The sequence below is a fragment of the Fonsecaea pedrosoi genome (genome assembly GCF_000835455.1).
Source record: "Fonsecaea pedrosoi CBS 271.37 unplaced genomic scaffold supercont1.2, whole genome shotgun sequence".
Classification (NCBI taxonomy): domain Eukaryota; kingdom Fungi; phylum Ascomycota; class Eurotiomycetes; order Chaetothyriales; family Herpotrichiellaceae; genus Fonsecaea; species Fonsecaea pedrosoi.
The window spans coordinates 1,453,426-1,481,243 of NW_013550614.1; the positions used below are offsets into that span (position 1 = coordinate 1,453,426).

At 53.0% G+C, this 27,818-nt stretch overlaps 10 protein-coding genes across 10 annotated transcripts; 4 read left to right on the plus strand and 6 right to left on the minus strand.

Annotated features, from left to right (window-relative positions):
- Positions 1-802: 802 nt before the first annotated feature.
- Positions 803-2,796, minus strand: Z517_02490 (uncharacterized protein; the record flags this gene model as incomplete). Its single annotated transcript, XM_013431599.1, has 3 exons — positions 803-1,292; positions 1,435-1,472; positions 1,612-2,796. 3 exons carry the CDS (start codon positions 2,794-2,796, stop codon positions 803-805), a joined length of 1,713 nt encoding a protein of 570 aa, XP_013287053.1.
- Positions 2,797-3,804: 1,008 nt separating this feature from the next.
- On the minus strand, positions 3,805-5,470 carry Z517_02491 (T-complex protein 1 subunit delta; the record flags this gene model as incomplete). Its single annotated transcript, XM_013431600.1, has 2 exons — positions 3,805-5,364; positions 5,420-5,470. The coding sequence occupies 2 exons, from the start codon at positions 5,468-5,470 to the stop codon at positions 3,805-3,807; spliced, it is 1,611 nt and encodes a 536-aa protein (XP_013287054.1).
- A 390-nt stretch (positions 5,471-5,860) lies between these two features.
- On the plus strand, positions 5,861-7,510 carry Z517_02492 (26S protease regulatory subunit 7; the record flags this gene model as incomplete). The annotated part of the gene is made up of 7 exons (XM_013431601.1): positions 5,861-5,955; positions 6,009-6,123; positions 6,172-6,981; positions 7,046-7,126; positions 7,182-7,211; positions 7,261-7,334; positions 7,396-7,510. 7 exons carry the CDS (start codon positions 5,861-5,863, stop codon positions 7,508-7,510), a joined length of 1,320 nt encoding a protein of 439 aa, XP_013287055.1.
- Positions 7,511-8,737: 1,227 nt separating this feature from the next.
- On the plus strand, positions 8,738-11,169 carry Z517_02493 (succinate dehydrogenase [ubiquinone] flavoprotein subunit 2, mitochondrial; the record flags this gene model as incomplete). The annotated part of the gene is made up of 9 exons (XM_013431602.1): positions 8,738-8,782; positions 8,834-8,891; positions 8,948-9,023; positions 9,077-9,135; positions 9,189-9,291; positions 9,341-9,365; positions 9,479-9,493; positions 9,545-10,893; positions 10,950-11,169. The coding sequence occupies 9 exons, from the start codon at positions 8,738-8,740 to the stop codon at positions 11,167-11,169; spliced, it is 1,950 nt and encodes a 649-aa protein (XP_013287056.1).
- Positions 11,170-11,468: 299 nt separating this feature from the next.
- Positions 11,469-12,112, minus strand: Z517_02494 (uncharacterized protein; the record flags this gene model as incomplete). Its single annotated transcript, XM_013431603.1, has 2 exons — positions 11,469-11,760; positions 12,024-12,112. The coding sequence occupies 2 exons, from the start codon at positions 12,110-12,112 to the stop codon at positions 11,469-11,471; spliced, it is 381 nt and encodes a 126-aa protein (XP_013287057.1).
- A 2,547-nt stretch (positions 12,113-14,659) lies between these two features.
- Positions 14,660-15,552, plus strand: Z517_02495 (uncharacterized protein; the record flags this gene model as incomplete). Its single annotated transcript, XM_013431604.1, has 2 exons — positions 14,660-15,479; positions 15,542-15,552. The coding sequence occupies 2 exons, from the start codon at positions 14,660-14,662 to the stop codon at positions 15,550-15,552; spliced, it is 831 nt and encodes a 276-aa protein (XP_013287058.1).
- A 2,269-nt stretch (positions 15,553-17,821) lies between these two features.
- Z517_02496 (uncharacterized protein) lies at positions 17,822-20,311 on the minus strand (the record flags this gene model as incomplete). Its single annotated transcript, XM_013431605.1, has 1 exon — positions 17,822-20,311. One exon carries the CDS (start codon positions 20,309-20,311, stop codon positions 17,822-17,824), a length of 2,490 nt encoding a protein of 829 aa, XP_013287059.1.
- A 2,404-nt stretch (positions 20,312-22,715) lies between these two features.
- Positions 22,716-24,083, minus strand: Z517_02497 (uncharacterized protein; the record flags this gene model as incomplete). The annotated part of the gene is made up of 1 exon (XM_013431606.1): positions 22,716-24,083. The coding sequence occupies one exon, from the start codon at positions 24,081-24,083 to the stop codon at positions 22,716-22,718; it is 1,368 nt and encodes a 455-aa protein (XP_013287060.1).
- Positions 24,084-24,725: 642 nt separating this feature from the next.
- Z517_02498 (uncharacterized protein) lies at positions 24,726-25,196 on the plus strand (the record flags this gene model as incomplete). The annotated part of the gene is made up of 2 exons (XM_013431607.1): positions 24,726-24,840; positions 24,898-25,196. 2 exons carry the CDS (start codon positions 24,726-24,728, stop codon positions 25,194-25,196), a joined length of 414 nt encoding a protein of 137 aa, XP_013287061.1.
- Positions 25,197-26,014: 818 nt separating this feature from the next.
- On the minus strand, positions 26,015-27,722 carry Z517_02499 (uncharacterized protein; the record flags this gene model as incomplete). The annotated part of the gene is made up of 2 exons (XM_013431608.1): positions 26,015-26,191; positions 26,313-27,722. The coding sequence occupies 2 exons, from the start codon at positions 27,720-27,722 to the stop codon at positions 26,015-26,017; spliced, it is 1,587 nt and encodes a 528-aa protein (XP_013287062.1).
- Between the last annotated feature and the right edge of the window lie 96 nt (positions 27,723-27,818).

Consider the following 27,818-nt stretch of genomic DNA (forward strand, 5'->3'; position numbering starts at 1 on the left):
GGTGGATGGGCGTCAAGCGAGGGAGAACGGTCGCCGGTACCAGTCATCGTCATCTTTCAGTCTCTCGCGTCATGAAGATTCTTCGCCGGCTCTTTATGCCTGTACTGGGTATGTCTTATTGGGTCTCGATTTTGGGTTGACGTGTTTAAGAGGAATGCTTGTTTTCGGCGTTGGGGTATTCTGCGGACTGGACAATGGGAACTGATACGGGCAGTGTGGTTTGAGACACTACAGCAAGACAAATGATACGGGAGGGCGCGTGTGAGGGAAAGCTCACTTGCTGCGCTCTGCTGACTTATCGGCGGCGTGGATAAGGAGAGCTGTCGCTCTGCAGATATCTGATATACAAATCAAAACCCGCCTTAAAACTTGAAATTGTTTCTGCTTCCCGTGTAGCAACGACCTTATCCAAAGTGTTTGTAGTAATAGCACATGGCTTGCAGGGGACCTCTAGCCCTATTCGAGGTAGCTGATACTTATGGTTGAGGAGGGGAAGCTACAGTAGATACTGATTTTCACGTGTCTAGGAACTTGCTCGAGATCCAGGTGGCAGGCAAGTCGCCACCCCTCTTGTTCTGGTGTTGCTTACTCTTCCTTGGCGCGGTTTGACGGGATACCCTTGGTGAAGGGCTTCTTGGACCTCTTGAGTTTGCAAGAGTCGGTTGTGAGTTCTCGATATATGCTATCGAAGCCGATCTCTGACTCTCCTTTCGACCAAAATTTTTTCTGTAACCTTACGTGGCGAGATGGAGGAGGAGGTGGTCGGTCGGTGGACATGCTGTTCCCCCAAATGCCGTCGGACTCACCGCTCCACCCAGCGCAGTTTCAAGTCCCGATTCCTCGCCATCTGCAGCGTCAACTTGGGCTGGCTGTCTCTCATGACGGCCTCGAAGCGGGCGCGGATCTCGTCCGGGGACTCGTCGTCGCGCACCTTGACGGCCTCGCAGCGGTACCTGGCGAAGATGGTCATGAAGACGCTGACAAACTCGACCTGCGACATCTTCTGACCCGGGCACGACCGCGGGCCCGCCGACCACGGCAGGAATGTCCCCTTGGGCATCGATCGGATGTTCTGCCCGATCGTGTACGCCGCGCTGGTGCGTGAGGGGGCTTCATCAGGCGAGACGAGCCACCGCGACGGCCGGAACGTCGTGGCGTCATCGCCCCAGGTGCGCGGGTCCAGGTGCAGGGATACCGTGTTGATGTAAACGATGGTCTTGGTCGGGATGTAGTACGATCGCCCTGAGGGTGTCGTTATCGAGACATCGTGCGTCGAGTTCGTCTGTTTCGCGCTGTGGGCTTATCGTTAGTACGGGATATCTTCCGGCTCTCTCTGCCCTCTTCTTCTCGAAAGATAACAAAGGGGGGGCCAGGTTCAGGGGGTTGGCGCTCAATAAATAGTGTCGTGGACGATCTTGAGGGATAGATACTCACATGTGTGTCAAGGGTGGGAAGAATCGCATCGTTTCCAACTGTTCAAAGTGACCGGAGAAGGCACGGGTTAGCAATTTTTCCTTCAATCACATGTGCTCTTCCCCGAGCGGCCGGAGGAGATCGATGAAGATGGATCTTGGTTTCTCCATCCGCCTCGAGAGGGCGTTAGGGGCTTACCATAAGAGCCAGACACCGTGGCAGACGAGGATAGACCTCTGTGTACTCGAGACTCTCTGCGTCTGCGGCGGCGCCGACAACCACCTTGATCTCCTCGTACAGCCAGTCCTGCCATTCCGGGTACGTGGCCAACAGGGCCAGCGCGTAGGCCATGGTGTTTGCCGTCGTGTCGAACCCGGCGCTCGTGAAGATGAAGAGGTTCCCCAGGATCTCCTCTTCCGAGAGACCCTGCGTGTTCTTCGAGTCGGCATCGCCTTGGGGCTGGGACGAGTCCGCGAGGCGAACCAGCATGCTCATCAGGTTACTCCGGGGCTCGGGGCTGTCGCGTTGCAGCTTGCGCTCGTTCTCCAGCATCTCCCTCGTGTGCACGGGGAACTCGTTCTTCGCGTGCCCGATGATCTGCCACGCTGGCGCGAATATGGGCAGCGTGAGCAGCTTGGCCGGCAGCACGGCGGCCTCGATGATGTTCTCCACCACAGTCCTGGTCGCCTCCATATACGTCGTCCGGTAACCCTTGGGGCGGCTGGACTTTTCCTCCTTCCACGGCTGGGAGATGCCGAATCCCGCGACGCCCAGCACGTTGATGGCGATCTGCTTCATGCCGCGCATCGTGTCGTCGGTCACGCCCTTGAGATCGTCGACGTATGACGCCAGCATCTCGCGCGTCTGTCGACACGACTCCCCGAAGACGAGCCCGCTGATCTTCTCGTTGATGTTCGGGGCGATGAGTCGCCGCTGTCGCGCCCAGTTCTCGCCATCGCTGGTGATCAGGCTGGGGCCAAAGATATTGAGGATGACGCCGCCAATGTCCGTGTTGGGGAAGTCCTTGATGCGCTTCAGCACCTCCGAGGCCAGTTCCGGATCCATCAGACTCAGCTCGTTGGAGCCGGCCGTCACGAGGATCACCGCCGGCCCACGTTTGTCGAAGACGGCCGTCTTGCTGCGGAACTCGAACCCGTACGTGGCCAGGTTGATCGGCTCGTACATCCAGTCGGGCAGGAACTTTTCGAACAAGGGCCGCAGGGGCACCGACACAATCATCCATATCGGATGGTAATTGTTGAGCGGGAAGACGATGATGGGAAGCCTCGTCTTGCGCGCCGACAGGTAATTCTTGAAGAGGTTCCAGAGCGTCGAGGCAACCCACAGCCCGTAGAGCGTGGCCAGGATCGAGATCCACGCCATCTCTTCTGTCTTTGGCCACTTGGTCTTCCTGTTGTTTTGAGCCGAGAGCGGGATTTCCTAAGTCCTCGCAGGGGTTCCTCACCGGGGAAAAGGGGGGTTTTTTTGTGCAAGAATATTATCAGATAATAATATACTCTTCGTCCCCCCTACCGCAGTACTCTTCTTTTTAATCCGGGTTGGGATTTCTTTGGGTTCGTGGGGACTGGATTATGGCATGTATTACGTATCGCGAGGGATATCGATATTTGATTTAAAAAAGATTTGTCGATGGGATTCCTTTTGTATACGCCTCCACCACCCATGCCAGTTGTACGGAGTAAGCTCCAGGTGTGGACGAGTAAGATGAGGAAAAGCTTTTGTTAGGCACATACAGATTCTCAGATCCAGGTCGTTCGTATATTGATATCAGACACTCTGTCGAATTTATAGCGGGAGATGTTTCCTCCACCGAATCCTCGCTGGACGCCTGACAAATAGTGAAAGAGGGGGGGGGGGGGAAATGCCAATGTGTACCAAAGTACGACTTCTTAGGCAACTAGAGTACCTATGAATATACCCAAGGAGAGTAGTACCTCGTAGTTGGTTCAGGACCTGATACGAGGGTCAGACGGGTCGAGGGTGAAGTGTCTATTGGCCCACCATCAGCATTCCTACAGACGAGTCCCCCAGTCCCTCAGTACCTCGTGCTCAGACTATTCCGCAATTCGCTTCGCGAGAATCCTTCGCTGGGTGTCTTCCGAGTGGTCTGAGAAGAGATGACATGTCTACCCACGTACCTACCGAGTACATCTCGTGGACTGAAGATGTCTTCCTTGAGGCTTCAGGATTCGGCTGGGCAAAGAAATGGCTACGTCCTTACAAGCAATGAATGCGACATACTGGCGGTCACAAGGATATTCTTGTTCAGTGAACCTCGCTATGCATTGAATTCATTACAATTTTCCCCTAAGCCGTGCATTGACCGGTAGGACGAGCATTTCTATCCAGCTTTGCCCAATGGCCTCAGCATCATCTTGACAATGCAATGTCGTCAATCCGTAGAATCATCTTGACCGTCTCGGCTGCCAACTCAATGGCACTCGTACTGACGAGCAGGGGTTGGAGCACCTTTTCCTCTGCAATGTTCGTCTTCACGCCGCCACTTCTGATGCTGACCCCGGCGTTCCGTTCTCCCATGTCATGTCGGTGGCGCAGGTCCGTAACCACCTTGATGCTGTTGAGACCTGCGTTCTCCGCCAAAGTGGTCGGAATCACCTCCATTGCATCGGCAAAGGCTTTCCAGCATATTGACTCCGTGCCGCTCAACTCCCGCGCCTTCTTGGCCAGTTGATGGGCGATCTCGATTTCAGGCGCACCACCACCGGCGATCAGAGCCTTCTTCTTCACCAAACACCGAATGACACACAGAGCGTCGTGGATGGAGCGTTCAGCCTCGTCTAGTACTAGTGTGTTGGCACCACGAGCGACGATTGATACCGTTTGATGTTGTGGCGAACCCGTCCGGATACCCGTGACCTTGACGTACCGCGCTCCCGACGACTGGACTTCCTCCACCAGATCGGCACTACCCAGTTTGTCCTCCGTAAAGGTGTCGATGTTGGCGATGGGTTTGCAGCCCGTGCTCTTGCACAAGAACTCCACTTCGTCCCGTTCGATGTCCTTGATAGCCATAATCTTCAGGCGCGACAGGAAGTGTAGAGATAGGTCGTTGACTGCGTCTCGCAGAATGGATTTCTGGATGAAGAGCACGTTGCATTTGGCCTTTTGGATTTTCTTGACCATGTTAAGCAGATACGTCCTCTCTTCCTTCAAGATTTTGTCCATCTGCCTGTAGTCGTTGACCACAATCTGATTCTCCATGTCCGGCTTCGGAGGGCTCAGCTGGAACTGGATCAGGGCGATCTTTGCTTTCTCTATCCTGGTGGGACCACCACTGCTCTTGATGACCGGCTGGTTGAGGACGAGTCCATCAATCATTTCCGAGTCTTCAATGGTGCCACCCACCTTTTTGATGATGCGAATGTTCCGGAGATCAACGTTCTCAGCTGTTTTCGGGTCGATAGTCTTTAGCACGGCATCGACTGCCATGGGGCCAAGCAACCCAGAATACTGCGACACAATTTTCGAAGAGAGGGATGTGGAGGCAGCCTGGAGCAGTGTGGTTCGGTCGGAGAGCGAGATGGGTTGCGACATGTCCTGCAGAATTCTGACGGCGGCTTTAGAAGCCCTCTGGAACGATTCTGAAATAATGGTGGGATGAATGCCTTTGGCAAGTAATCGATCCGCCGCACCGAGGAGACTGCCTGCGATGACGACCACCGACGTTGTACCATCGCCTGCCTCGACGTCCTGCGCGTTACTCAGGTCCACCAGCATCTTCGCCGCTGGATGCATAACACTCATGCTCTTCAACATGGTACTTCCATCGTTCGTAATGAGGTTCTCTCCTTTGCCCGACTGTATCATCTTGTCCATGCCTCGAGGGCCAAGGGATGTTCTGATGGCGTCTGCGACGGCTCGGGCAGCCATGATATTTGCCGTCCGAACAGCCATCGGCTTCTCCTTGTCCTGGAAAAGGCGTTAGTGGTTCTCTCGTTTACAATCGTCTGCGCTCTGAACGAACCTTGAAGGCCGCATTTCCCACGTTGCCCTGAATGCCCAACGCTGCAGCCATGATGAATACTTAGACACAAGGAAGTTAGCTTGACTGCGCGGCTCTGAGCTAATGTCACAACAGCCTCTTTGTGGAGAGTTCGGTCATTGAACACATAGAATCAGGCGACATGAAATTTCACGAAAGTTGGGGAATGAAGCGGGCCACAATTGCGGTTCTGTGGCTTACATAAGGTGATTCAGGCACCGCGCTGGCTGCGCGGACTGCGAGGTACGGAGTCCTGCATCATTCGCTTTGCTCTCTCATGCTCTTGTCAACACTCCCACCATCGACTTCATTTCCATACTCTTGTCGCAATTTCCCCCATCAGTCTCACGAGTCTTGCTCCCTCAGCCGGTGCTTATTTCGCTCTCCTAATCTAGACTCTTATCCTCCACATACCTTCTCAAGATGCCCAGCGCAACCGGCCAGAACTGGGAGAAATACCAGAAGACCTTCGCAGATGAAGATGTGCCAGAAAAGAAGATCACACCTTTGACAGAAGAGTATGTTTCGAGTCAGCAGGGTAACTGCGACTTTCCGTACTGACCTTCAACAGAGATATTCAGGTGTTGAGAACGTACGGAGCCGCACCCTACGCTGCTGCTCTCAAGCAGATCGAAAAGCAAATCAAAGAGAAGCAACAAAGCATCAACGAGAAGATTGGCGTGAAGGTAGGGAAGTTGCATCAGTTCCGCGATCGCAAGCTGACACGTTGACAGGAGTCGGACACTGGTCTCGCGCCTCCTCACCTCTGGGATGTCGCCGCTGACCGCCAACGCATGCAAGAGGAGCAGCCACTTCAAGTCGCTCGATGTACGAAGATTATACAGGATGAGAAGGACAGCGAGAAGAGCAAATATGTCATCAACGTCAAGCAGATCGCAAAGTTTGTTGTCAATCTCGGAGAACGAGTCAGCCCTACAGATATCGAGGAGGGAATGCGCGTTGGTGTTGATCGCCAGAAATACTCCATCATGCTCCCCTTGCCGCCCAAGATTGATCCCAGCGTGACGATGATGACGGTTGAGGATAAGCCCGACGTCACATACGGAGACGTTGGTGGGTGCAAAGAACAAATCGAAAAGTTAAGAGAGGTCGTCGAAATGCCTTTATTATCTCCTGAACGGTTCGTCAAACTCGGAATTGATCCTCCCAAGGGTGCTCTGCTGTATGGGCCTCCTGGTACCGGGAAGACCTTGTGCGCGCGAGCAGTCGCCAACCGAACAGATGCCACATTCATTAGGGTGATCGGGTCCGAGTTGGTTCAGAAGTACGTCGGTGAAGGTGCGAGGATGGTTCGAGAACTCTTCGAGATGGCGCGGACGAAGAAGGCGTGTATCATCTTCTTCGACGAAATCGACGCCATTGGTGGTGCCCGGTTCGACGATGGTGCTGGCGGTGACAACGAAGTCCAACGGACCATGCTGGAACTCATTACGCAGCTTGATGGTTTCGATTCAAGAGGAAACATCAAAGTCATGTTTGCCACCAACCGGCCCTCGACGCTGGATCCTGCCCTCATGAGACCGGTAAGCCTAGGCCGCAAGGTCGCCTCATCACTCATATCTCCGTGTACTGATGTCACTGCAACAGGGCCGTATTGACCGTAAGATCGAATTCTCCTTGCCAGACCTGGACGGCCGTGCTGGTATTCTTAGGATTCATGCGAAATCGGTGAGTAGCACCTTCTTCGATCTGTTGCGAAACGATGCTAACTTGCGATATTTAGATGTCCGTCGAGAGGGATATCCGTTGGGAGGTGAGTAACTTATCCTTTCATGACACGTACATAGCTAACAGGTTGGCAGCTGATTGCAAGATTGTGCCCTAACTCGACGGGTGCCGAGCTAAGGTCGGTAGCCACCGAAGCTGGAATGTTTGCGTGAGTTTTCCCAGTCTTTCTCAGTATTGGGCAAGTAGGACAAACTAACACACGGTTACAGCATTCGCGACAGGAGAAAATTGACCTCCGAGTCCGACTTCCTCAAGGCGATCGACAAGGTAATCAAGGGAAATCTGAAGTTTGGAAGTACGGCGGCATATGCACAGTACAATTAAAAGGGGGTTTCTTGGATCATTTTCAGCGCGCATTTCACGGAGTTGATATAAGGCCAGCCCAGCAGACCTTGAGTCTGGGGCGTGTATCATAAATTGGGAGCTAGAGCTATCGCAGCAGGGAGGACTCGACAACCTCTGTTCGCTTCGAGACGTGCGTATGAGATCAGGCCTACGGTTGTCTCCTGTTCCCACATAATCTGTCCTGTACCGTGTAATTCAGTGACGGTTTCCGGTGGTCACACGCAAAGATCTATTATGATGTAGCAGCGATATTTTGTAAAGGTCGAAGGCTCGTTTTGGGGTGGAAAGGGAACAAATAGACAGCCAAACCACGGCCACATCAGAAAATCAAATACAGTTGGGTTGGTATAGTTTCCCGGCCGGCTCCACGTCCAACTTGATACCTATCGGCAACTAGTGAGAAGTCCTTATCGACACGAATGCCCCTGGGGAGTCTCGATGAGGAAGATGGTCGGAGAATATTGTCCGGACACCTTGGGAAACGACACCGCGTTGAAACCTGATGATGGCAACAGAAGGCAGTCTCTTTTTGCACCTCCGCTTCAAAACGCGCTGGTGCGGGACATGAACTTCAACCCATCGACAAAGCTCGATTCACATCTATCAATTTCGTTGTAGGCGACGCTCTGGCTTCATGCCACCTGTGTCCTGACTAAGTCTGCTAGTTCTCAGCTTTCTGTATCGACAACATGTCCCAAAAAGGAGTATGAGATGGTTTTTCCCCGGAGGATACCGGCTACGACAGGGGTGTGAATGCAGGGCATATCATCGTGGGAGAGGTATGTTGCACCGGATATCGTGGGGAGCTGGATTTGGCGTCACGACGCATGCGGAATACGTGTCTGTGGTGGCCGACTGAGCCAGCGGAAATTCAAGTTGAAGACGCAGAAATGAATGGCATTCGAAAAGGAACAATTCAACACAATCAGATCAAGGCTGCGACAAGTTCCCTACATGGATGGCGACAGCAATAATCACCCCACCGCCACCACCAGCGCAGGAGCCGAAGTGCGAGTACGAGTAATGCACTTGAATTACCTCGCATTTGATTGGCCAGAATCTCCCTCGGGAACTAGACTGCGGTCTTTGCTTCAATCGAATGTTGCAGGTTTATCCCTCCTCTGAACCACGCCATCTCGTTCTCATCTCCATCATCCCCAATCTCTTGTCAAAGCTCAAGCCTTGAATGACTTGTGCCTGCCCAAGATGAGCTGTCTCAAGATTTTGCGGAGCTTAGGGCCCGGCAACAAGGTACGTGCGAGCTTCAACTTGGGCCGGAACCAAACCTGATCGTGTGTGCAGTTCCCGACGAGCTTGAGACAAACCAGCAGACGTCAATTTTCCTCTACGAGACCTGTCGGTATGTTCGGAAACGATGAGTGCGGTGTCCATCAGAAACTAAGACTTGTCATATAGCCCGGGTCATCGCTTCCCAACCTCTGCGAGCGAAAGAAGCCGAATCTTTTCCCTATGGCACCTATCCGATCATAGAGTCCGTCGACTTTTGCGAAAGAGCTTTGACACAAAACTGACACTTTGTCGTAGTCACGAGTACGATGCCGTGGTCGTTGGTGCAGGTGGCGCAGGTCTACGGGCAGCATTCGGTATGGTGTTTCTGGCCTGTTTTTTGCTTCCCTTACATTGACGGTGGCGAAAGGTCTTGCCGAAGCTGGTTTCAACACTGCATGTATTTCGAAGTTGTTCCCCACGAGAAGTCATACGGTGGCGGCGCAGGGCGGTATCAATGCCGCTCTGGGAAAGTTAGTATGACACTTTTCGCACAAGGCTCTGTTACTGACGGATGTGCAGCATGCATGAGGATGACTGGAGATGGGTAAGTCTCGACCGCTGCAAGCGCCACAGTCTCAACTGGAGCTCCGCTGTTGCGAAAGCTCTCTATGCGATGTGATACATGAACGAGCTAACTAATTGATTCCTCGCCTACAGCACATGTACGATACGGTAAGCATTCAAACTCCTCATCCGCGGCTCCTCATGCTAATTGTACCGTAGGTGAAAGGTTCAGACTGGCTCGGTGACCAGGACGCAATCCATTATATGACCCGCGAAGCCCCGCGATCCGTAATCGAGCTCGAAGGCTATGGGTGCCCGTTCTCTCGAACCGAAGATGGCCGGATATATCAACGTGCTTTCGGCGGACAATCACAAAAATTTGGCAAAGGCGGTCAGGCATATAGATGTTGTGCCGCGGCCGATCGAACCGGTCATGCTCTGCTGCACACACTTTACGGTCAATCTCTTAACTACAACACCAACTACTTCATTGAATTCTTCGCATTGGACCTACTTATGGAGGATGGAGTCTGCAAAGGTGTCATTGCATACAACCAGGAAGACGGCACTCTCCACCGATTCAAAGCGCAAAACACTGTCTTAGCAACAGGTGGCTATGGTCGTGCATACTTCAGCTGCACCTCGGCGCACACGTGTACCGGCGATGGCATGGCTATGGTGGCTCGCGCCGGTCTGCCCAACCAGGATCTTGAATTCGTCCAGTTCCATCCGACTGGTATCTATGGAGCTGGCTGCTTGATCACCGAGGGATCTCGTGGTGAGGGTGGCTATCTGCTGAACTCTGAAGGTGAGCGATTCATGGAACGTTACGCGCCTACTGCGAAGGATCTTGCGTCCCGAGACGTGGTGTCGCGATCCATGACGATGGAAATCCGCGAAGGTCGTGGTGTTGGACCGGAGAAGGACCACATCTATCTTCAGCTTAGCCATCTGCCTGCAGAGATTCTCCACGAGAGACTTCCCGGTATCTCGGAAACGGCCTCTATTTTCTCTGGTGTCGACGTCACGAAACAACCCATCCCCGTTCTACCCACGGTGCACTATAACATGGGCGGTATCCCGACCAAATACACCGGTGAAGTTCTCCGTCTCAACGACAAGGGTGAGGATGAAGTTGTTCCGGGACTGTTCGCCTGCGGTGAAGCCGCCTGTGTCTCGGTACATGGAGCGAATCGTTTGGGTGCCAACTCTCTGCTCGACTTGATTGTCTTTGGGCGGGCGGTCTCACACACCATCCGTGACAACTTCTCACCAGGCCAGACACAGAAGGAGCTCGCCGCCGACGCGGGCGCGGAGTCGATCAACGTCCTGGACAAGATCCGGAACTCCGATGGCCCTAAGAGCACGGCGGAAATTCGTTCTGCGATGCAGAAGACTATGCAGACCGATGTCAGCGTCTTCCGAACACAGGAGTCGTTGGACGAAGGTGTGAAGAAGATTACCGAGGTCGACCAGATGTTCGATAGCGTCGGTATCAAGGACAGAAGTATGATCTGGAACTCGGATCTCGTGGAGACGCTCGAGCTGAGGAATTTGTTGACTTGCGCGTAAGTACCGATCGGAGTCCTTTCGTGAAGCGAGATACTAACAGCAACATCTACAGGACGCAAACGGCAGCCTCAGCGGCCAACCGCAAGGAATCTCGTGGTGCTCATGCCCGTGAAGACTACCCTGAACGTGACGATGAGAACTGGATGAAGCACACTCTTTCGTGGCAGAAGTCGCCGCACGGCAAAGTCGAGTTGGGTTACCGGGCGGTCACCAGCCACACGCTTGACGAGAACGAGTGCAAGTCTGTGCCGCCTTTCAAGCGAACATATTAAGCAAAAAGGGCGCACATGCTCCGGGATGGTCAGAGAGGGGGTGTTTCTTGAAGAGCTTTGCGTTATGTCGATAGCATGGTCGTATACCACACTAAGCAAATCAATGTAAAAAGGTTACGTGACTTCATCGCATCGAAAAGGGATGAATGGATGTGCTCGAGTCTTCGAGGCTCATACTATCCCCTTTCTTTCAGCATTCTATTCTCCTATGACGTACTCACATCCTGTCCATTTAACGAGTCAGTCAGTAATTGACGTGAGCACAACGACTGGCTGGACATTAAGACTCTAAGCAATAGTTACGTTGCATGTCTTTCTTGAATTCTGTTGAGTAGATGGACCTCGACCCTGACCTCGACCAGGACTAGGGCCAGGGCCAGTGCCAGGAAAAGAGATGAGAATGCACTCAACTCACCTTCTTCGCCCATCCAGACCTCGTGCGTCTTTCCCGCGGGCACGTCGATGCGGGCGCCGACCCCGAACGTCTCCTTGGTCGGGTTCGCGTCGTCCGGGTACGTGATGGTCAGGGTTCCGCGGCGGATCAGGTGCGTGGTCAGGCCGAGGTGCTGGTGCGGAGGGTAGTGCGCGTAGCTGCCGAGCTCTTTGCTTCAGTACTTTTTCAGGATCCAGGGTGACTATGTGAGTGACGCGAGAGTGTTCCGCGTGTAGTACTCGTATGTACTCGATGTGGCTAATCACACAGTTTGGTAGGTAGGAAAAAGACAGAAAGAGATGGTAGCGACAGAGGCCCGTGCATCGAATCTGCAGTGCGATTTGGACCCTCCTTTTCCCCCTCTCGTTCTGGTCCAAAGATTCTTTTGGTAAAAGGAAGAGGGGACGGGGTCACTACTCACGGAGCATCGGTCCACGTGAAGACGTGGCGGAAGCCCCATTCGCGCACGGTCCTTTCGTCTTGCGAGCGGGAAGTTGTTCGTGCGGACATATTTGGGGACTGCGTCTGGAGAGGGTGGAATACTTGAGGGTTTCAGGGAGAGACAGGGAATGGCAATCTGCGTGTTGCTGAGGTGAGAGAGATGGTGACATGGATGTACTTATTACATACATGTTGTGAGTTGTTCCATAAAGGTCGCTGAGCATGACCGAGTTATTTAGGTCACGTGGTTGCGAGCGAATGTTGACGTCTGCCAAGCTTTGTTCGATATTCGCCCTTTGCTCCATGTCTTAGTTTGATGATTCCTCAGAGCGCTGCGATTGCAACAGCAATGGCCTGGACCTCGCAGAGACACGCGCAATCTGGGAATGTCTCATACCTCCCTACCTCGTCACTCACCTTTTCGGTGGCCAGGCCAGACCGACCTTGAATAGAACACGTACTGTTGTCCCCCGGTCCCGGTCGACCCAGAGCGACGGGTTTCGCAACGAAGTTGCCATTATCTTGTGTCACTACTGACTGGGAAACACATGGCCAGAAAGACGATATGCAGAAGAAATGATACGGTTATCAGCACAACGTGGCCAGAATATTGGAATTGCATCATCTCCCCATTGCTGCGTCCATCCGCAAGGGCGATCTCAATGTATTTCTCCACATGCTCGTCTCGTCGTGGCGGACTATTGGGATTGGTCGCTGGGGAGATGTTGTGAGCATCTCAGCTGCTGCAGTTATGCCCCGTGGCAACCTCACTCACAGAGTTTTGAACCTTGGGGGAATGGGAAGTGGGGGAACTTTGTCTTTGCTCGCGTTACTGTGGCAGTCGCGTTTGGATGTTCCCTTGCGCGTCGTCATCGTGAAAGTCGTCTTTTTCGATCGACAGCTGGACAGAATTTGTCGCCAGAGCGACAACAAGGCAACGAATTTGGGACGACAATGTTCAGACCATATACCATGGTTCACTCTTGAGCGGATCGCCCTCTGACGCGTCTTGGTACTAAATACGAATACCCCCCCTCCGCTTTCCTAAAAATGGTCTGCGACGGTCATGGGAAAAGGGTCGCACGTCACGGAATTAGGATGCCCGAGTTCCGTACATTTTAGGAATCCCGTGGATGAAAAACATGGATCTCAATTAAAGCTGCGACGGACCCTTGGGGCAACAACGGTCATGGATCGATTAAGGCTGAACTCAGCGAGGCTGTAGGTGTGACTGGTGGTAATTATTATTGGGGACACAAGGCTCCCGACAACCATGAACCCAGCATGGACGCCTCGTGGAGGAATTATACTCATACAGGTCTCATCATCGGCGGTGACTGATGGGGATTTTCGCCCTCGCCGAAGCTTACGCGTCGAGGTACCAACATAGGACTCGTAAGAACTGCGGCGGACTGAGGCGGACTGAAGTGGACGATGCAATTTCCCCGGATGCGACCGACCCCATCCGCCAACGTAATGCAATCAGGGCTTCATTCAAGACGGGCCATTGGGAAGCGGCGGTGGTGGTGACGGCGCAGTGTGGACGTTGAGAAAAGTCAACAAAGGGGTAAGTCTCAGGGGGACCGGTGGAGCCAGATTGACCACATCTGGACTAGCGTGCTCGACGGATGCAGATGGAATCCACCTGGGATCCACCTGCTCAACTTCCCTCACCCTCGCCTTGTGTCTTCCCTCTCTTCCTCCATTTTCACTCCCCATGTGTGTTCATCTCCCAATCATATCCCTTAGGCTGACCGTGCGAGGGGCTAACCGACATCACCTTGAACGCGAATATCCTCTCGGCGTTCCTGGCAACCGCAACGGGGAGAGCGACACATTCGTGGACAATCACCCCCTCATGAGCCATGGCAACCCGGCCACCCTGAGGTCATAGAAGGCAGGAAGTGAAGCCTGCCACCGGAGTGATTGACCTGATCGACTGTTGATACAGGTCTCTAGAACTTGACCAGCCAAGCCAGCCCTCGTCCTGCCACAGCTGGGGGGGTGTCTCCCAACCAGCCAGCCAGCCATCCATCCCGCCCGCCCCAAGGCTGAGGCGCCAGGATTGCTCCCCTCCCCCTGCATGAAAATGCCATCAAGGCCTCTTTCTTTCCCCAGCTCGACCTTGGCTCTAGCGAGAACAGTGCTGGCGGCTCCACTCTCAGGCCATTGTTGGGCCAGCCAGGGCCAACGACGTCGGCGATCCAACGCCTCGACAATCTGGCAAGGACAATGAGAGTGGATCCTTGGGCCCGGCCTTGTTTGTTTCACATTCATGGCTTACGGTAGGTCATGGGGGCTGAACGATAGTCTGGTCCAAAATGGATCTGCTATATTTCCCTCCTCCGAGTTTCTTTCTTCCTTCTTTCCTTTGTCGTTGGTTGATAACCTCCGTCGAGTATCCCAAAGAAGTCTGTGACTTTCATTGCGCTCTTTCGACTTACACTCTTTTTGTCCCCGGAGGATTCCACGCTCATTATTCCCAGCCTTACCTTCCCAACCTTCGACGCTCCTTATAACAGGCCGTTCTCGACGCCTCGCACTCTTTTGGCACCGTTTGGAAAAAGCAGAAAGGAAAAGAAACCCTCGAAGTGACAAACGAACAAAATCGAAAATATGCAGCTCGTCAAGACCGTCTCCGTCTTGGCCCTGGCCACCGGTGCTGTTGTCGCCATGCCCGCCAATGTTGAAAAGGCCGCCCTCGCCAAACGTCAATGGTGGGGAGGAAACCGGTACTGGCAGCGTCCCAACCCGACCGCTGAAATCACCGTCACTGGATACGCTCCTGAGGCGACGGGCGCATGGTACAGCGACGCAGCCACGTCCACCACCGCCCCGGCCACGACGGCTGCCCCAACCACCACGAGTGACATTGTTGTGAGCGCAACCCCGGTCACCGACAGCAACTTTGGCAACTACGGCGGCTACTACAACAGACCGCAAGACAACAACACCCCATCCCAAGCGCCCCCGGCTCCTAGCTCACCTCCCCAGAGCCCGTCCGCGTCTCCATCAGCCCCGGCAGCGACCAATGCTCCTTCCTCCGGCTCGTCCGGGGGCCAGGGCGACTACATGTCAGTTGTGTCCAAGTGGCGCAGCGCTGGTGGTCTTTCTGCTCTCTCTCAAGACAGCAAGCTCGAGGCCAACGCCTTGAAGACCAGCACCGACAGCGTGGGCGGCTTGAAACACGAATTGAACCCAGGCACCATGGCTCAAGTCCTGGCCCCCGGCGACCTCAGCAACTTCGAGAGCGTCTACGTCGGTGGATGGCTCTGCGAGATCCCCTCGCTCCCTGGCCTGAACGGCATCTGCTCCACCGCAGCTCAAGGATGGGATCACAGCAATGGCGAGACCGGTCATGCCGAGATCTTGACATCGTCATCCTACTCGCGCATCGGTTGCGCTCTTTCATCCTCAACCGGTGTCTGGGCATGCGGTAAGTTTATTCTCCCCCTGTTTGATGTTCTGGCTTGGAATTGGACTAACCGTTCTTGGTAGACCTGGCTTAAACAATACGAAACCCCATGTAGCGAACAAACAAGATCCCAAGACCGACCTATAGCGAACCCAGTTTTTTTTTTACCATGTATAGGGGGGGGATTTTGCCTGACGACGACGACGATGATCAACTTTGTCTGTCTTGTGTGTCAGTGTTTTTAACTTTTTTGCATGAATGTCAGAAAGCGTTTCTACTCGGCATTTTGGAGGAAAAAAAGGGCAAAAAGACAAAGGGGCAAAGCGGTGAGGGGGGAAAAGAGAAAGAGGGTATTCGAATCCAATCCCAATTCCCCCCATCATCCTTTCTGGCTTTCCTATATGAGAAGGGCGGGAAAGAGGGAGGGGGTTTTTTCCAAGGCCATGATTTTAACGTTTTCGGGATAATCTTCTCCAACCTTTATTCTTCCAAGATATGTATGTTTTTTTTCCTTGATACTTTTCTATCTTATGTACGTAGGTCACACACGCCCCTTTTTGGGACAGAGCGGAAAGCCAGATCCCCGACAATTACATAGGTAACTTGACTGACTGACGAGAACGACTGTCTGATATGGCCCTCGGCCTGATCTGTATGTATGTATTTATGTATGCACTCGGTATATACACTGTATGTATATCGTCGTTGGGGCCGAGCCAAGCCAGGAATCCCATCCTCCCCCAAAGGGCAATCGATATATGTGTCTGTTATAGATATCTACACATGTATGTCTTCTTGATCCACCCTTACAGGGGCTTACCTAGGCAATACAACCGTCACTCGTCACTCCTTTTTCTCTTTTCCCAGACTTACAATCGCGCTTCGCCAGTTCGACAAGAATATGATGACATGACATGATATGATATGGTTCGCCACGGACCGGAACGAAGTTATCCGTCACTCTACGTACCGGTGTAGTGGTATAGGGAGACTTATGCACTCCCCTTGCTGGGTGACCTTGTGAGGAGAGGAGGACAAGACACCGTACAGAGGCGGGTGGGCTGCTTGAAACAAAGGAGTGATGCGCCGAGCGATGACCCGAGTGCGAGGGACTCGGAGTATGCACCGATCAGGGTGGGACAAGTTTTGGGATGGGATGTAAGGCTATGATAACATCACCCTCACCCAGTCTCGGTCTCGCGCCCGTTACCCAGAGGCCAAGGTGTGCCCAAGTGCCCAGCTGTCCAGGGACGCGGAAGGCAAACAAGCCAACAAACTCAATCATCCCTCCCCCCTCCCCCCTATTGTTACTGCTCTGTTCTTTCCCCTTTTGTCAAAGTGAGGAGGGGAGAAAGAGTGCATGTCTCAGTCCCGGCCTGCCCGGTACCTAGTTAACGAGGATCGAGTTTGCCGAGGGTTTTGGTGATATTCGAGAACGAATACGAGGACAAGTACAAGCACGAGTTAATATGTACACGTGTACCGAGTACTTACCTGTTACTGTACGTACCTTCCAAGGGTTCTTTGCCAAATACAAGACAGACACAGATACAGACACACACAGAACTGTAAGTATGATTCATTGCTGTGCTTTCATCCTGTTCATGCCCTCTGCCAATAAACAGTGTATACCTCACTCAGTACGTTCGGGAGTGTCAGAGGTCTTCGGCCATAACAATAGATGCAAGCCCAGGGCAGATCAACTTTAGGCAAGTATACGAGGTCAGTTCCTTCAGACGGCCAATCGCCGTGTCCACTGGTGAGACTTGACCACTACATCAACCCAATGCAGGAATATGGACAAAATCAAGTGTCAGAGAAAAAACTGAATTGCAAGGAGATGAATTTGTATTCTGTATCTTGTATCAATGTCATAGTTGGCCGATTCCCCCATTCTCCATAGCCAAACAAGAGCTATTGAATCATGTCATGAAACCAGCTGAAAATGTGGATTGATTGAAGCAGTCTTTCCCTTTTGACCTTCTCCTCGCAATCATGAGCATTGGCTTTCATGTCCGCCAAACCCATTGCTTCGTGTCCAGTCTCGAATCTCCAAGATCTCCCAGTCCGTAGGAAGAGAAGTGAACAAGGAAAAGAGAACTGGACCGGTATCATCACGTCGTCATCAATTATTCAAGTCGTCAACCTTCCAGCTCGCTTCACTCCTGTGTCTCAACACCGGCATCTTTTTTTTTTGTGGGTTTGTCGATGGGTGGAGTTGGTAGTGAAAAAAAATTTCCTTCAATAAAAACAAAAGCTCGCTCCGCGAAAACTTGCTAAAGTGTACATGGCGGCGGGTAGTGCCCTTTGGCCGCTTTCGCCCCTGCAATCCTCGAGGGGATTGGGATCTTTCCCAGTGAAGTCTAATTATTCATGTCATAGTCGATGAAATCGCTGTCGTTCCAGACAGAATCGAACATTGGGTCGTTGTCGAGAGTAGCAAAGGCCTCAGGACCACCCGGGAACAAAGTTGCCGTGGCGGCGGCGGGGTTGGAGAAGGCATTGCTGCTTTCACCTCCAAAGAGGGAGAAGTCACTCTGAAACTCCGGGTCCGAGCCAATCAGCGGGGCATCGTTGAATGACTGTCCAGAAGGACCAGCAATCATGGGAGAATGCTCCGAGATGGACGGATTGCGAGAGGTCGGCTGGAAGTAGGAGCTTGGTGTTGGCAGCCCCTGGTTCCAGGAAGTCTGGTTGTTGCAGTCCACGGTGATATCCATGGCTGTATTGTATGGAGATGGCTCAGTGATGTTGCTGTATGTTGGTGTGATGGGCGTGGTCATCAGGTTAGGATACTGAGCGGGCTGATAGGCGGCCTGGAAAGGAGCGTTGAAGTCGAAATCATCACCCGCTGGGTTGTAAGGGGCAGCAGGAGGGTTTCGCGGGAAGATCGGGTTCGAATACGTAACCGGTGTCGAGTTGAAATTGTCGAAAGCGTTGACCGGCTGCTCAAATGGCGTCATGGAAGAGCTGCCAGGCATGCTTCCAGCGATGCTTCCCGCAATAGAGCTGGTGTCGTCCCAGGTTCTGATAGAGACAGCCGGGCTGGGGGAATAATCCATGCTTGGAGTGCGTGGAGTCTGAGCCGGTGTCATTTTGGTCATGACCTTGTCTTTACCCTTGGCACGTTCGTAGTGCCAACCATGCTTCTTCTCCTGATGCTGCTTGCAGTTGCTCTCACGCTTGGTACGGAACTCACAGAACTCGCACTTATAGAAGACAGGGTTTTTGGAATGACGGTCATTGATGTGTCGCTCCCGTTCCTTCTCGGTTGGAAGTCCAAGCTCATGGTACTTGCAGCTCGCCTCGGGACATTTAAAAGGGCGAGAATGCGTCTTCTCGTGCTTGGCCAGGTCACACTTCCGGTTGAAGATCTTGTCACAGGTAGGGTCGGAGCATTTCATCTCAACAATTTCGGGGATGTAGCCCTTCTTTCTGCGTGCCATGGACCTTGCCACGTCTTCATCAAGAGCTTCACTGCTAGCTCTTTTGACGCCGGGACTGGGCACATAAGGCAGACCAGTCCTCAGAGAGTAGCCCTTGCCATTCTTCCAGCGAACGAGCTCGGCCTCGTTGCCAGTTTCCCCAAGACCACCCTCCAGGGTAACCTCGTCATCGATGGAGTAAGCCATGTCGTCGTTTTCCTCAGCAGTGCCTGCCTGCTGAGCGCGACTGGAAGAGCCGATATGTGCAGCTAGTCGGTTGACCTGTTGAACCAGGTCAAGGAAGTAACCGTTGTTGTATGGACGGTCGGCGGCACGTCGTTGTTCAGACTCAGCAAGATGTTGGTAGGTATCGACAACAAGCTGGATCGTGAACTCGCCGAAGAGGCGGTACAGTTGCCTTGAGATGGCAAGTGTCTTGAAATCGACGTCAGATGCTGTCAAGCCGGTGACGGTGAGGGTGCTTACCAGTGGCTGAAAGATGAGGCTTTGTTCAAGGTCTCGCAAGCATTTAACGGCCTTGTTGTTCTTGGATCCAAGAGCAGTGACAAGAGGATGGAAGTCCTCGAATCGATCTTCTCGGAGGATAGGGGTGATGATATAGTCCTTGATCTTCTTTCGAGCCGAAGGACTCAGTGCGGGGTGACGCAAAGTAGGTCGAGAAGTGGGCGGAGCAATGCTCTGCGTGACAGCGGATCGGGTAACGGTGCTGCAAGTCCTAGATGGAGCAGGACTGCCTCGTTGCCTAGTGCGTCGAGTAGTCGTGTCTGGAGAGTCAGCTACTGCACGAGGTTGGTTAACACTGTCTTCACACATCAACATGCATCGGGCAATCCAACCTTGAACTGCTTGTGCAAGACTGTCGTCTTCGGAAGTATTTCCCGCGACTTTCTCGGCTGAGTCACTGATGGAAGTACCCAGCCCACTGTCCTTGTTCGACAACAAATCCAAAGCTCTTTCGAATGACTTGGCGAGACCTTTGTCACTTGCCGGGCTGATGGATGAACCCAGCCCTTCGTCGGAGGGTAACGTGACGCGGCGAACCCAGACTTGTTGGTCAAGCGACTGGGTGGAGCGACGACGACTGGATATCTTCCTGCCGCGAGCACCAGAGAAGGTTTGTTCAAAGTCGGCGATGGACTGAGCAACGTCTTCCTTTTCGGAAAGCCAACTAGTGAGAGTCGATTGAGAGCATGTCGGAGAGCGACGAGTCAGGTGAGGGATGCTGAGCACTGGATCATCCTCAGTGGCAGGCGAGGATGAATAGTGGAAGGTCGCGCCCTTGGGCAGGGACATCTTATGCAAGATGCATGCTGATGACTCTGTCGAGGTGGGAGAAGATGCAGTCAGGCCTTTGGTGATGAGTCGAGGAGTGCGGCGATGAGCAAATGGAGTGGGAGGAGGAGGCATGGTGGAGGAGGACGCCATGGTTGGTATATGTAAAAGTCTGGATGTACCAAAAGCGAGGAGATGATGCAGATGACTCGCAGGAGTGCTAGCCCGAAGTTTAGCACGCGGTCGATTGGTCGACTTGGATCATTCTCCGTTGCTATGACTCACCCGTGCCAGATAACCCCTCAAAAGATATAAAGCGAAGACTGAAAACGTGTGGAAACCGAAAGTCGCCTTGTACTCACAGTGGGCGTGTTTTTAATCCTTCTTTTCCACTTGGTGCCAATGATATCTGATGGGAAAACGCCTTTCCCGTCTAGTTCGTGGGGTACGTTCGAATACAATGTGGCCTCTCAACCCGGGCGCAGGTCGAAAGCGTGATTCACACTGGGAACCAAGTATATACCGATCGTTTGATGGTCTCGGAAGGAGCGGACAGGTGAAGTACAGCCTCACCGTTGGTGGGACCCAGTTGGGGTTCAGAGGGGATACGGGAGGACTGCTAGGACTGCACAGGTGTCCTTTTACAAAGACGCAGAAGTGCAATTGAGCACAACGGGAATGAAGTGAGGTTTGAGATCGAAGTGAGATAGGAGGGGGGTCTCGGATGAAGGGGGGAATAACCTGAGGCCAAGGTGGCGAGTCCTGGTGGTTTCCCTGAGTCGTGTAGCCGAGTTGGAGGCTTTGGTTTGGAGGAAGGGAGGGAGAAGGAGAGTCAGGGCAAAATGAGGTCGCGATTGAGAGGAAGAAGTGTGAGTCGAAGTGAAGCCCGTTGCGCTGATGATGTTTGAATCTCAGGTTCGCTGTTGCCTGCTTGGCACGACTAGGGGTCATCCACCTCTTTGGATGTTATTGGGTAAGCTGAAGGGGGCTCTATTCGCTTCCCTACCCTTCCAGTGTGGCGCGGGCACGCGCTGTGCCCCGGTGGTGTGCTTTGGGCGGCTTGTACAGGCACTCGCTATTAAGCTCCTGGGCTAACGGGCACTGAGGGTGCCCTTGGTCATCCGCGTCTCGGTCTTTAGCATCCCTGTCCATCGGCCGTAACTATTGCCCATGATCCGCCCTGCATCCAATCCCCATCTCCTACTACTCAAGTAGTCCATCACAAGTCCGTCTGTGTGCCCTGCAAGTTGGACCAGGATATTTACTACTTTCATGATGCAAAAGGAAAGGAGCCATATGCAGCGTGAAGAGCCTCTAGGAAAACGACCTACGAAAATCCAGTCCCTTGCTGCGACTCGAGTATCCAAGCCCTCTACAAGGACTTGTGCTTGTACCTATGACGATGACATATTGGCAGCTCACGCCATCGCTTATCTAATCAGTTCATGACCAAAAGTCAGCCCTGCCAAGACACGGACTCGGCGTGAAATCAACCCGTTCAACCCCGTTGCATCTACAAGTACGAGGTAAAGGATGGTAAAACTCTCCAGAATGAAATCTCAATGGCGCTTCTGACATGCCACTCCTTTTTCTCCAATTCCCACTCGAAAGGAAATGCCCTGCGGAGAGATCCGGAATGGCTTGAGACAGCAAAAGGAAGAAAAGGCAAAGGAGTGAGTGGTTGTGGCAGTGCAGAAATTCAAGCTTCGACACAAACAACCATTAAAAGGCCTCAGAAATTTATTCCCCTCGCGCTACTGGGAAACAGGTACCTCGCACGGATAACATCAATCAATCCCACATGGACTTTTGGTGAAAGTCGCCACTCTGTCCACTTTTCGGCCATTGATATCCATTCGTTCCTGGATTACCTGGTGCGAGTCCACACAGGACTCAACTCGACAGGAACCGTGCCGACCGGTGAATGCAGCAAAAATACGCCTTGGACGTCGGTGATTGGCTGACATGCACCGGATGCAAGGCACTTCAGGCCTCCCGTGTGTTCATGACGCATGTCTCTCTAAACGAACTAGCACTAAAGGGCATTTTTGTAACCCTCCAAAAGGTACGGAAAGATTGGCACCGTGGGAGGCCCTACCTGGAGAAGAAAGGTCGAGTCGAACAAGAACTGTTGTGGGTGGTTGTCCCACTAATTACGGGGTACTCGATACTTACTCAATCCCCACAACCGGAAAGCCTGTGCCAGAAGACCAAACAAGCATTTTCTTTTCAGGGTGAGGACAAGCAGAGTGACTCACGGACTGTCACCCTCCTTGCTGCAAGGCCTCGTATTTTGGTCCAATCACAATACCTTTCATTCCGAAATTTGAGCCTCTGGAAGCGCGCTGTCACAACCATGATATCACCTGATCATTGCGGATGGTCGTGGCGTTGGAAAGGATTGGTCTTGCGTGGCAGGAATAATAATACGAGGTTACGAGGACTCGGTCGTGTTTCCAATGTTCTTCGCGTAGAAGCCAGCAGGCCAGCGTTATTTTGTCGAAACAGCGATCTCTTTGAATCTGCTTCCTGCAAATGGCTAGTTCGTCACCCAGCCTCCGATCCCCAAAATCCCCCCGTCAGGCCCTTGGCTGTCCATTGTCCATTTCTTCACGGGCGCGCAGCTCGTATCAGTTGTATACCCAGCCTCGAACATCTCAATGCCCGCCCATCCAATCATCGCCGCATTGTCCGTGCAGAGATCGACAGGTGGAAAGACCAGGTCCATCCGCTCGAAAGAACGCAAATCCAAAAGTCTTCGTAGATAGTAGCGTAAGAAGTCGTTCGCCGCCACGCCTCCGCTCACCACCAAAGTGGGAATCTCAACACCTTCTGCACGGAGTTTCTCCAACGCAATGATGGTTCGCGATCCCAGATGTTCAAAGGCTGTGCCCAGGGCAGATCTGGCCAATAAAACCCTCTCTTCCTCCGTCAAATGGCCAGTCTGGGCTCCACTTGCGAGGGCACGCCTCTTGACCTGGCTCGCAATGCCTGAGAAACTAAAGGCCAGATCCCTGTTCTGGGACATCGGGGTCGTAAGGCTCCATCCAAACCTATTCGTGGGCTTATTGAGCTCTTCGACGCGTGTTTGCGGCACATGCCAGGACTTGAATTCTTCCGGCTCCTTGAAGGCGTATCTTGAAAGATATTTCCCAAAGGCAGTATCCGGAGTGCTCTGCTGCAGCTCTTGAGGAAGGATGAGGCGTCCACACTTGTCCAGCTCGTCGCCTACGGCTGTGTCGGTAGTTGTAGCCAAGATCTTGTGGTCGACCAGGCCCTTTGAATAGAGCAGCATTGTGTGCCCACCACTGACCAACAATGTCAGGAACGGAAACGTTGGTGTTGGGGATGTCTGTTTGAGAGGGTCTCCTTCGGACATTGCATTAACAAGCCTTGGTGTCAAAGCGTGGGCTTGCATGTGGTGAACGCCGACCATTGGTATCTGCCACGCCGTCGCGATGCCTTTGGCCGTGGCCAACCCAACCCCAAGGTTCGCTGACATTCCGGGACCCCTCGTTACCGAGATAAAGTCTGGTTTTTGCTTCGGCGTGCCATCTCGAAGCCATGTTCTCTTTGCATCGGGGAGTGCATCGTTGGCTGTCGGTAAAGACAGGACCGCTTCCTCCAGCAATTTCGAAAGGTTCGATTGGTGACTCTCTAGTGCCTCGGTGGGAAGGATGCCTCCTTTCCCGGTATTTTTGGCGGTGATCTTTTTATTGTAGAGCAGCTGTGCCTTCACCCGGAGCGGCTTATTTGTTGTTGTACATTTTGAAAGGACGGCGACGCAGGTGTCGTCGCAAGAGGACTCAATCGCAAGAGTAAGGAGGCTGCGCCGGGGTGCAAGGCCACTGAGAGTTCGTCGACATGGGTTGTACAGGACTCTCGAGGAACGAAGACCATAAAGCATCGACGATAACGGAAGAGTATACCCTCTGACTTGATCTGTTCAACAGGGTCGGTGTCGCTCAAAAATGGTTGCTTCCGCGTAAATAGAAAGTTGAGGACCCGATGTTTACCCGGACATTCACCGAGCCACCCATCACGGCCACGCATGTCCACCCACTCACGACTCGTCGACGGCTTTCCATCAATGTTAGGGGAACAAACTGCTGTCCTGTCCTCTGTACTCGCTGCATGCAATGCTGCACGGATGCTTCATGTTTGTGGAACCAAGGTAAGGGCAGTGGCTGGATGTCCTGATCAAGCAGTGACAGACCCAGTGACCAACACCCAGTTTCATGGAGAGAAAGGTCATCAATCGGTCATCGACCCCCCCGTACCAATGCCTACGGACCATTCACTCTGAATTGGTCCGTTTCTCGCCAGAAGGAGTCCACAGTCGATCTATCATCGAGATGCAATGCCTGGGGACAGATGGCGCAGATTCGAATTAGGTTTGATGATTCACCACTCCACGAATTGATGTCATGACTTTGCTGCGAGGCACCAATACCGGAGTATATAGAGCTCCTGAGATTTCAATGGTTAGGCGTGGCCAGCAGATCTGTTTCCAAGATCTTCCTCTGCAACACATACAAATATTGCAAAAATGCAGCGAATCCAACTTCTACAACGTGTCGTTCCTCGCGTGAATGGTACCAGGACGCTGAGCCGGACACTCGTCGCCAGCAGCCCACGCCAGGCGGCAGGCAACAATAATCCAGGTATGTCATAGGTAATTCATGTTTGACATTATCCCCCAAGATTGACGCGAAGGATAGTTGATGGCAAGAGTCATGCAACCGGCGAGAGCGTCGTGCCCGACCCCGTACAGCGAGCGGCGCCAGAGGGTCTAGAAAAGACTCTCCCCGAGAGCGTGCACCCTACGAAAGGCAGCAGTATTGATCCACACAACGAAGATTCTAGCTTCAAGAGCCATGCCACGGGGCCGAGTGTCGTCCCCGAATTTGTCCAAAAAGCCGCCCCTGAAGCCTTGGAGAAGGCGCTCCCAGAAAGCATTCACCCGACCAAGGGGAGTGATATTGATCCTCACCCGGGGCAGACGAAGACCCCTAAGTAGGACATCTGCTGCGGTTGATGAGTTTCAAGTCGATGGCCCTTAGCAGCATATATGTGAGATGTATGGGGGTTGTTTGAGCGAAAGACTTACAGCCCGATCCTGAACTCCGGGTGAATTGAAGGCACATGTGGGCTGCAAGATCTTTCCTATTCTCCTCTCACGATGGATGATGGAGATGGCATGGTTACTGAGCACTTAGACCTGTGTTGCTGGCTCCATCTACCTTTCCAAAAACAAACACATGGCGATAACCCATAAAACACCAAATGAAGAAACCAAATCAATGCGAGAAACTCCAACCACCAATATCTGAGTTCTTGTACTCACTTAACTGCATCTCCGTACGTCGATATCCCCCGTGACGCATATATTGTCCGCTGCAGATACCTAGTACCTAGGTACTCTTGAAAGCTTGAGTCCGCCCAGTACCGTCCTGCCGGGCCCCCAATGCTTAACACGATGATCACTACTCAAACGTGATTTTGTCGTTACTCCCGGCTACCCAATGCGCAACAATACAACAGATAACATGGCAAGAATATATGTACGTGCTGTGTATTTCTCCCTCCTTGAGGAACCTTCGCAAGTCCAAGCGGCCGGAAAAAAAAAAGAGAGAATTTCAAGCCTGAATGGACACCGAATGTTCGTTCTTCATTCAGCGTCTATACTTGCGTCCTTTTATAGGTGAAGGGGAGGGACATGAAGAGGTGTAGCTCTACAGACCACAACCTCGACATTTGACGTTGGACAATTGGCATTTGCCATGTTGATATTTTAACACATACACTTCTATTATTCCATCTATCTACTCTCCAAATCTAAACCTTCGACGCCCGCCTCGCCTCCATGAGATTCGCCTGGATCATCTTGCCCACGTTGGGCCCGTCGTATTTGCGCACGGCGTGGACGAACCACCAAAATGTCGTGAGGGTGACGACTCCGACCAGGATGACCGAGTTGTAGTTCATGGTGGCGGTGGTTGTGGGGAGGGCGTACTGCGACACATGCATCAGCGAGAGAGGTGGGGAGAAAGGAATAAGGAGAGATGAGGGATGAGATTCGAGTGGTGCTTTTTAAAGAGGATGGATAGAGATGGAGAGGGGGGAAAAAACTTACAGGAAAACAATAAAAGGTGTCGAAGAAAATGATAAAAACCACCGCGAGCCCGTTGATCAGGTACCCGAACCTGCCCAGGGTGAACGGCCCCACGGGCATGTACTTCCTACGGGTGACGATGTTGGGGAGGATGGTGACGACGTACGAGACGCTGCTGAGCACGACAAAGGAGCCGGCTAGGTCATTGAAGGCCGTCTTGCTGCCGAGGGTGATGGCGCAGAGGCCGATGGTCAGCAAGCCCGTCAGGAGGGTGGCTTCGATCGGACAGCTCAGTCTCTCGTTCACGTGTGAGAAGAAGCCCGAGAATGGGGTGGCGTTGTCGCGCGCCAGCGCCCACCAGGTGCGTCCGACGGTCAGGAACGTCCCGATCAGGCACGGCACGAGGGACAGGAAGATGATGAAGAGGAGGCCGAAGGTCGCCGCCCGGCTGCCCGTCGCTTGCGAGTAGGCCTGCGCCAGTGGGAATGAGCCGTTGCTGTTCTGCACGGCCGTGAGGTCGTTGACGCCGTAGAACAGCGCGATGGCGAAGCACCAGGCATACAGAAACCCGAGGCCGATCTGGGCGAAGATGGCCTTGGGTAGGTCGCGTTTGGGATTGGGCAGTTCTTCAGCCATGTGTGTCACCCCGTCGGCCGTGCCGATGGTGAAGGCCCCGTTGAGAACACCGGTCAAGAAAGCCACTCCGCCGCTCCAGCCCGTGTTGTTCTGGAAGTCGGTCCAGACAAATCTGTTAGACGCGTGGCGAGACGGCATGCCCGCGAGGACAATGATGGTGACGATGCCGCCCACCGTGACGATGAACAGGCCAAAGTGCTGAAGATAGGCCAGCGTGTTATTGAAAAAGATGGTGACGGTCAGACACAACACAATGATGCACACCAAACCCACGAACAGATTCCAGGGCTGAATCACATAGTCTGGGTGGTACAGAAAGTACATCTGGACGCACAGTTCCGACATGATGTATGAAATGGACGCCAGGTCAAACAACCAGCCGAAATAGTTCAGAGAACCGGCAAAGAACCCCATAGGACGACCCCATTTGGGCCCTGCGGTGATGGTCGCCCAGTGATAGACGCCTCCAGAAGAAGGCACCGAGGACGCGAGTTCGGCGATGGAGGCATTGATGAAGCTGTAGTAGAAGGCCGCAACCCACAGCTCCCATATCACTCCGGGAGCACCTCCATTGTAGATCGAGACGGCGAGCGATGTTCCCAGGGCGACCCATGCATTGTCGACCGTCATTGCCAGACCCAAGATACTCAATAGACCATATTGGCGGTTCAGCTGGTCCACGTGGCCAGATGCGTTGAGAACCTCCCCGTCCAAGGATATCACAACCTGTTGCTCGCCAGAAGCCAGGAGCCCTTCGGGATTCTCTGTCGGTTTCTCCTCCTTGACGTCGTCCATTTTCACTTGAATAAAGCGTATATCGTCAGGGCCTCAATACATGCAGGATATTTTCAGTCCTTTCTGTCTCTCGTTAGAAGAAGCATGGAAGAGTTG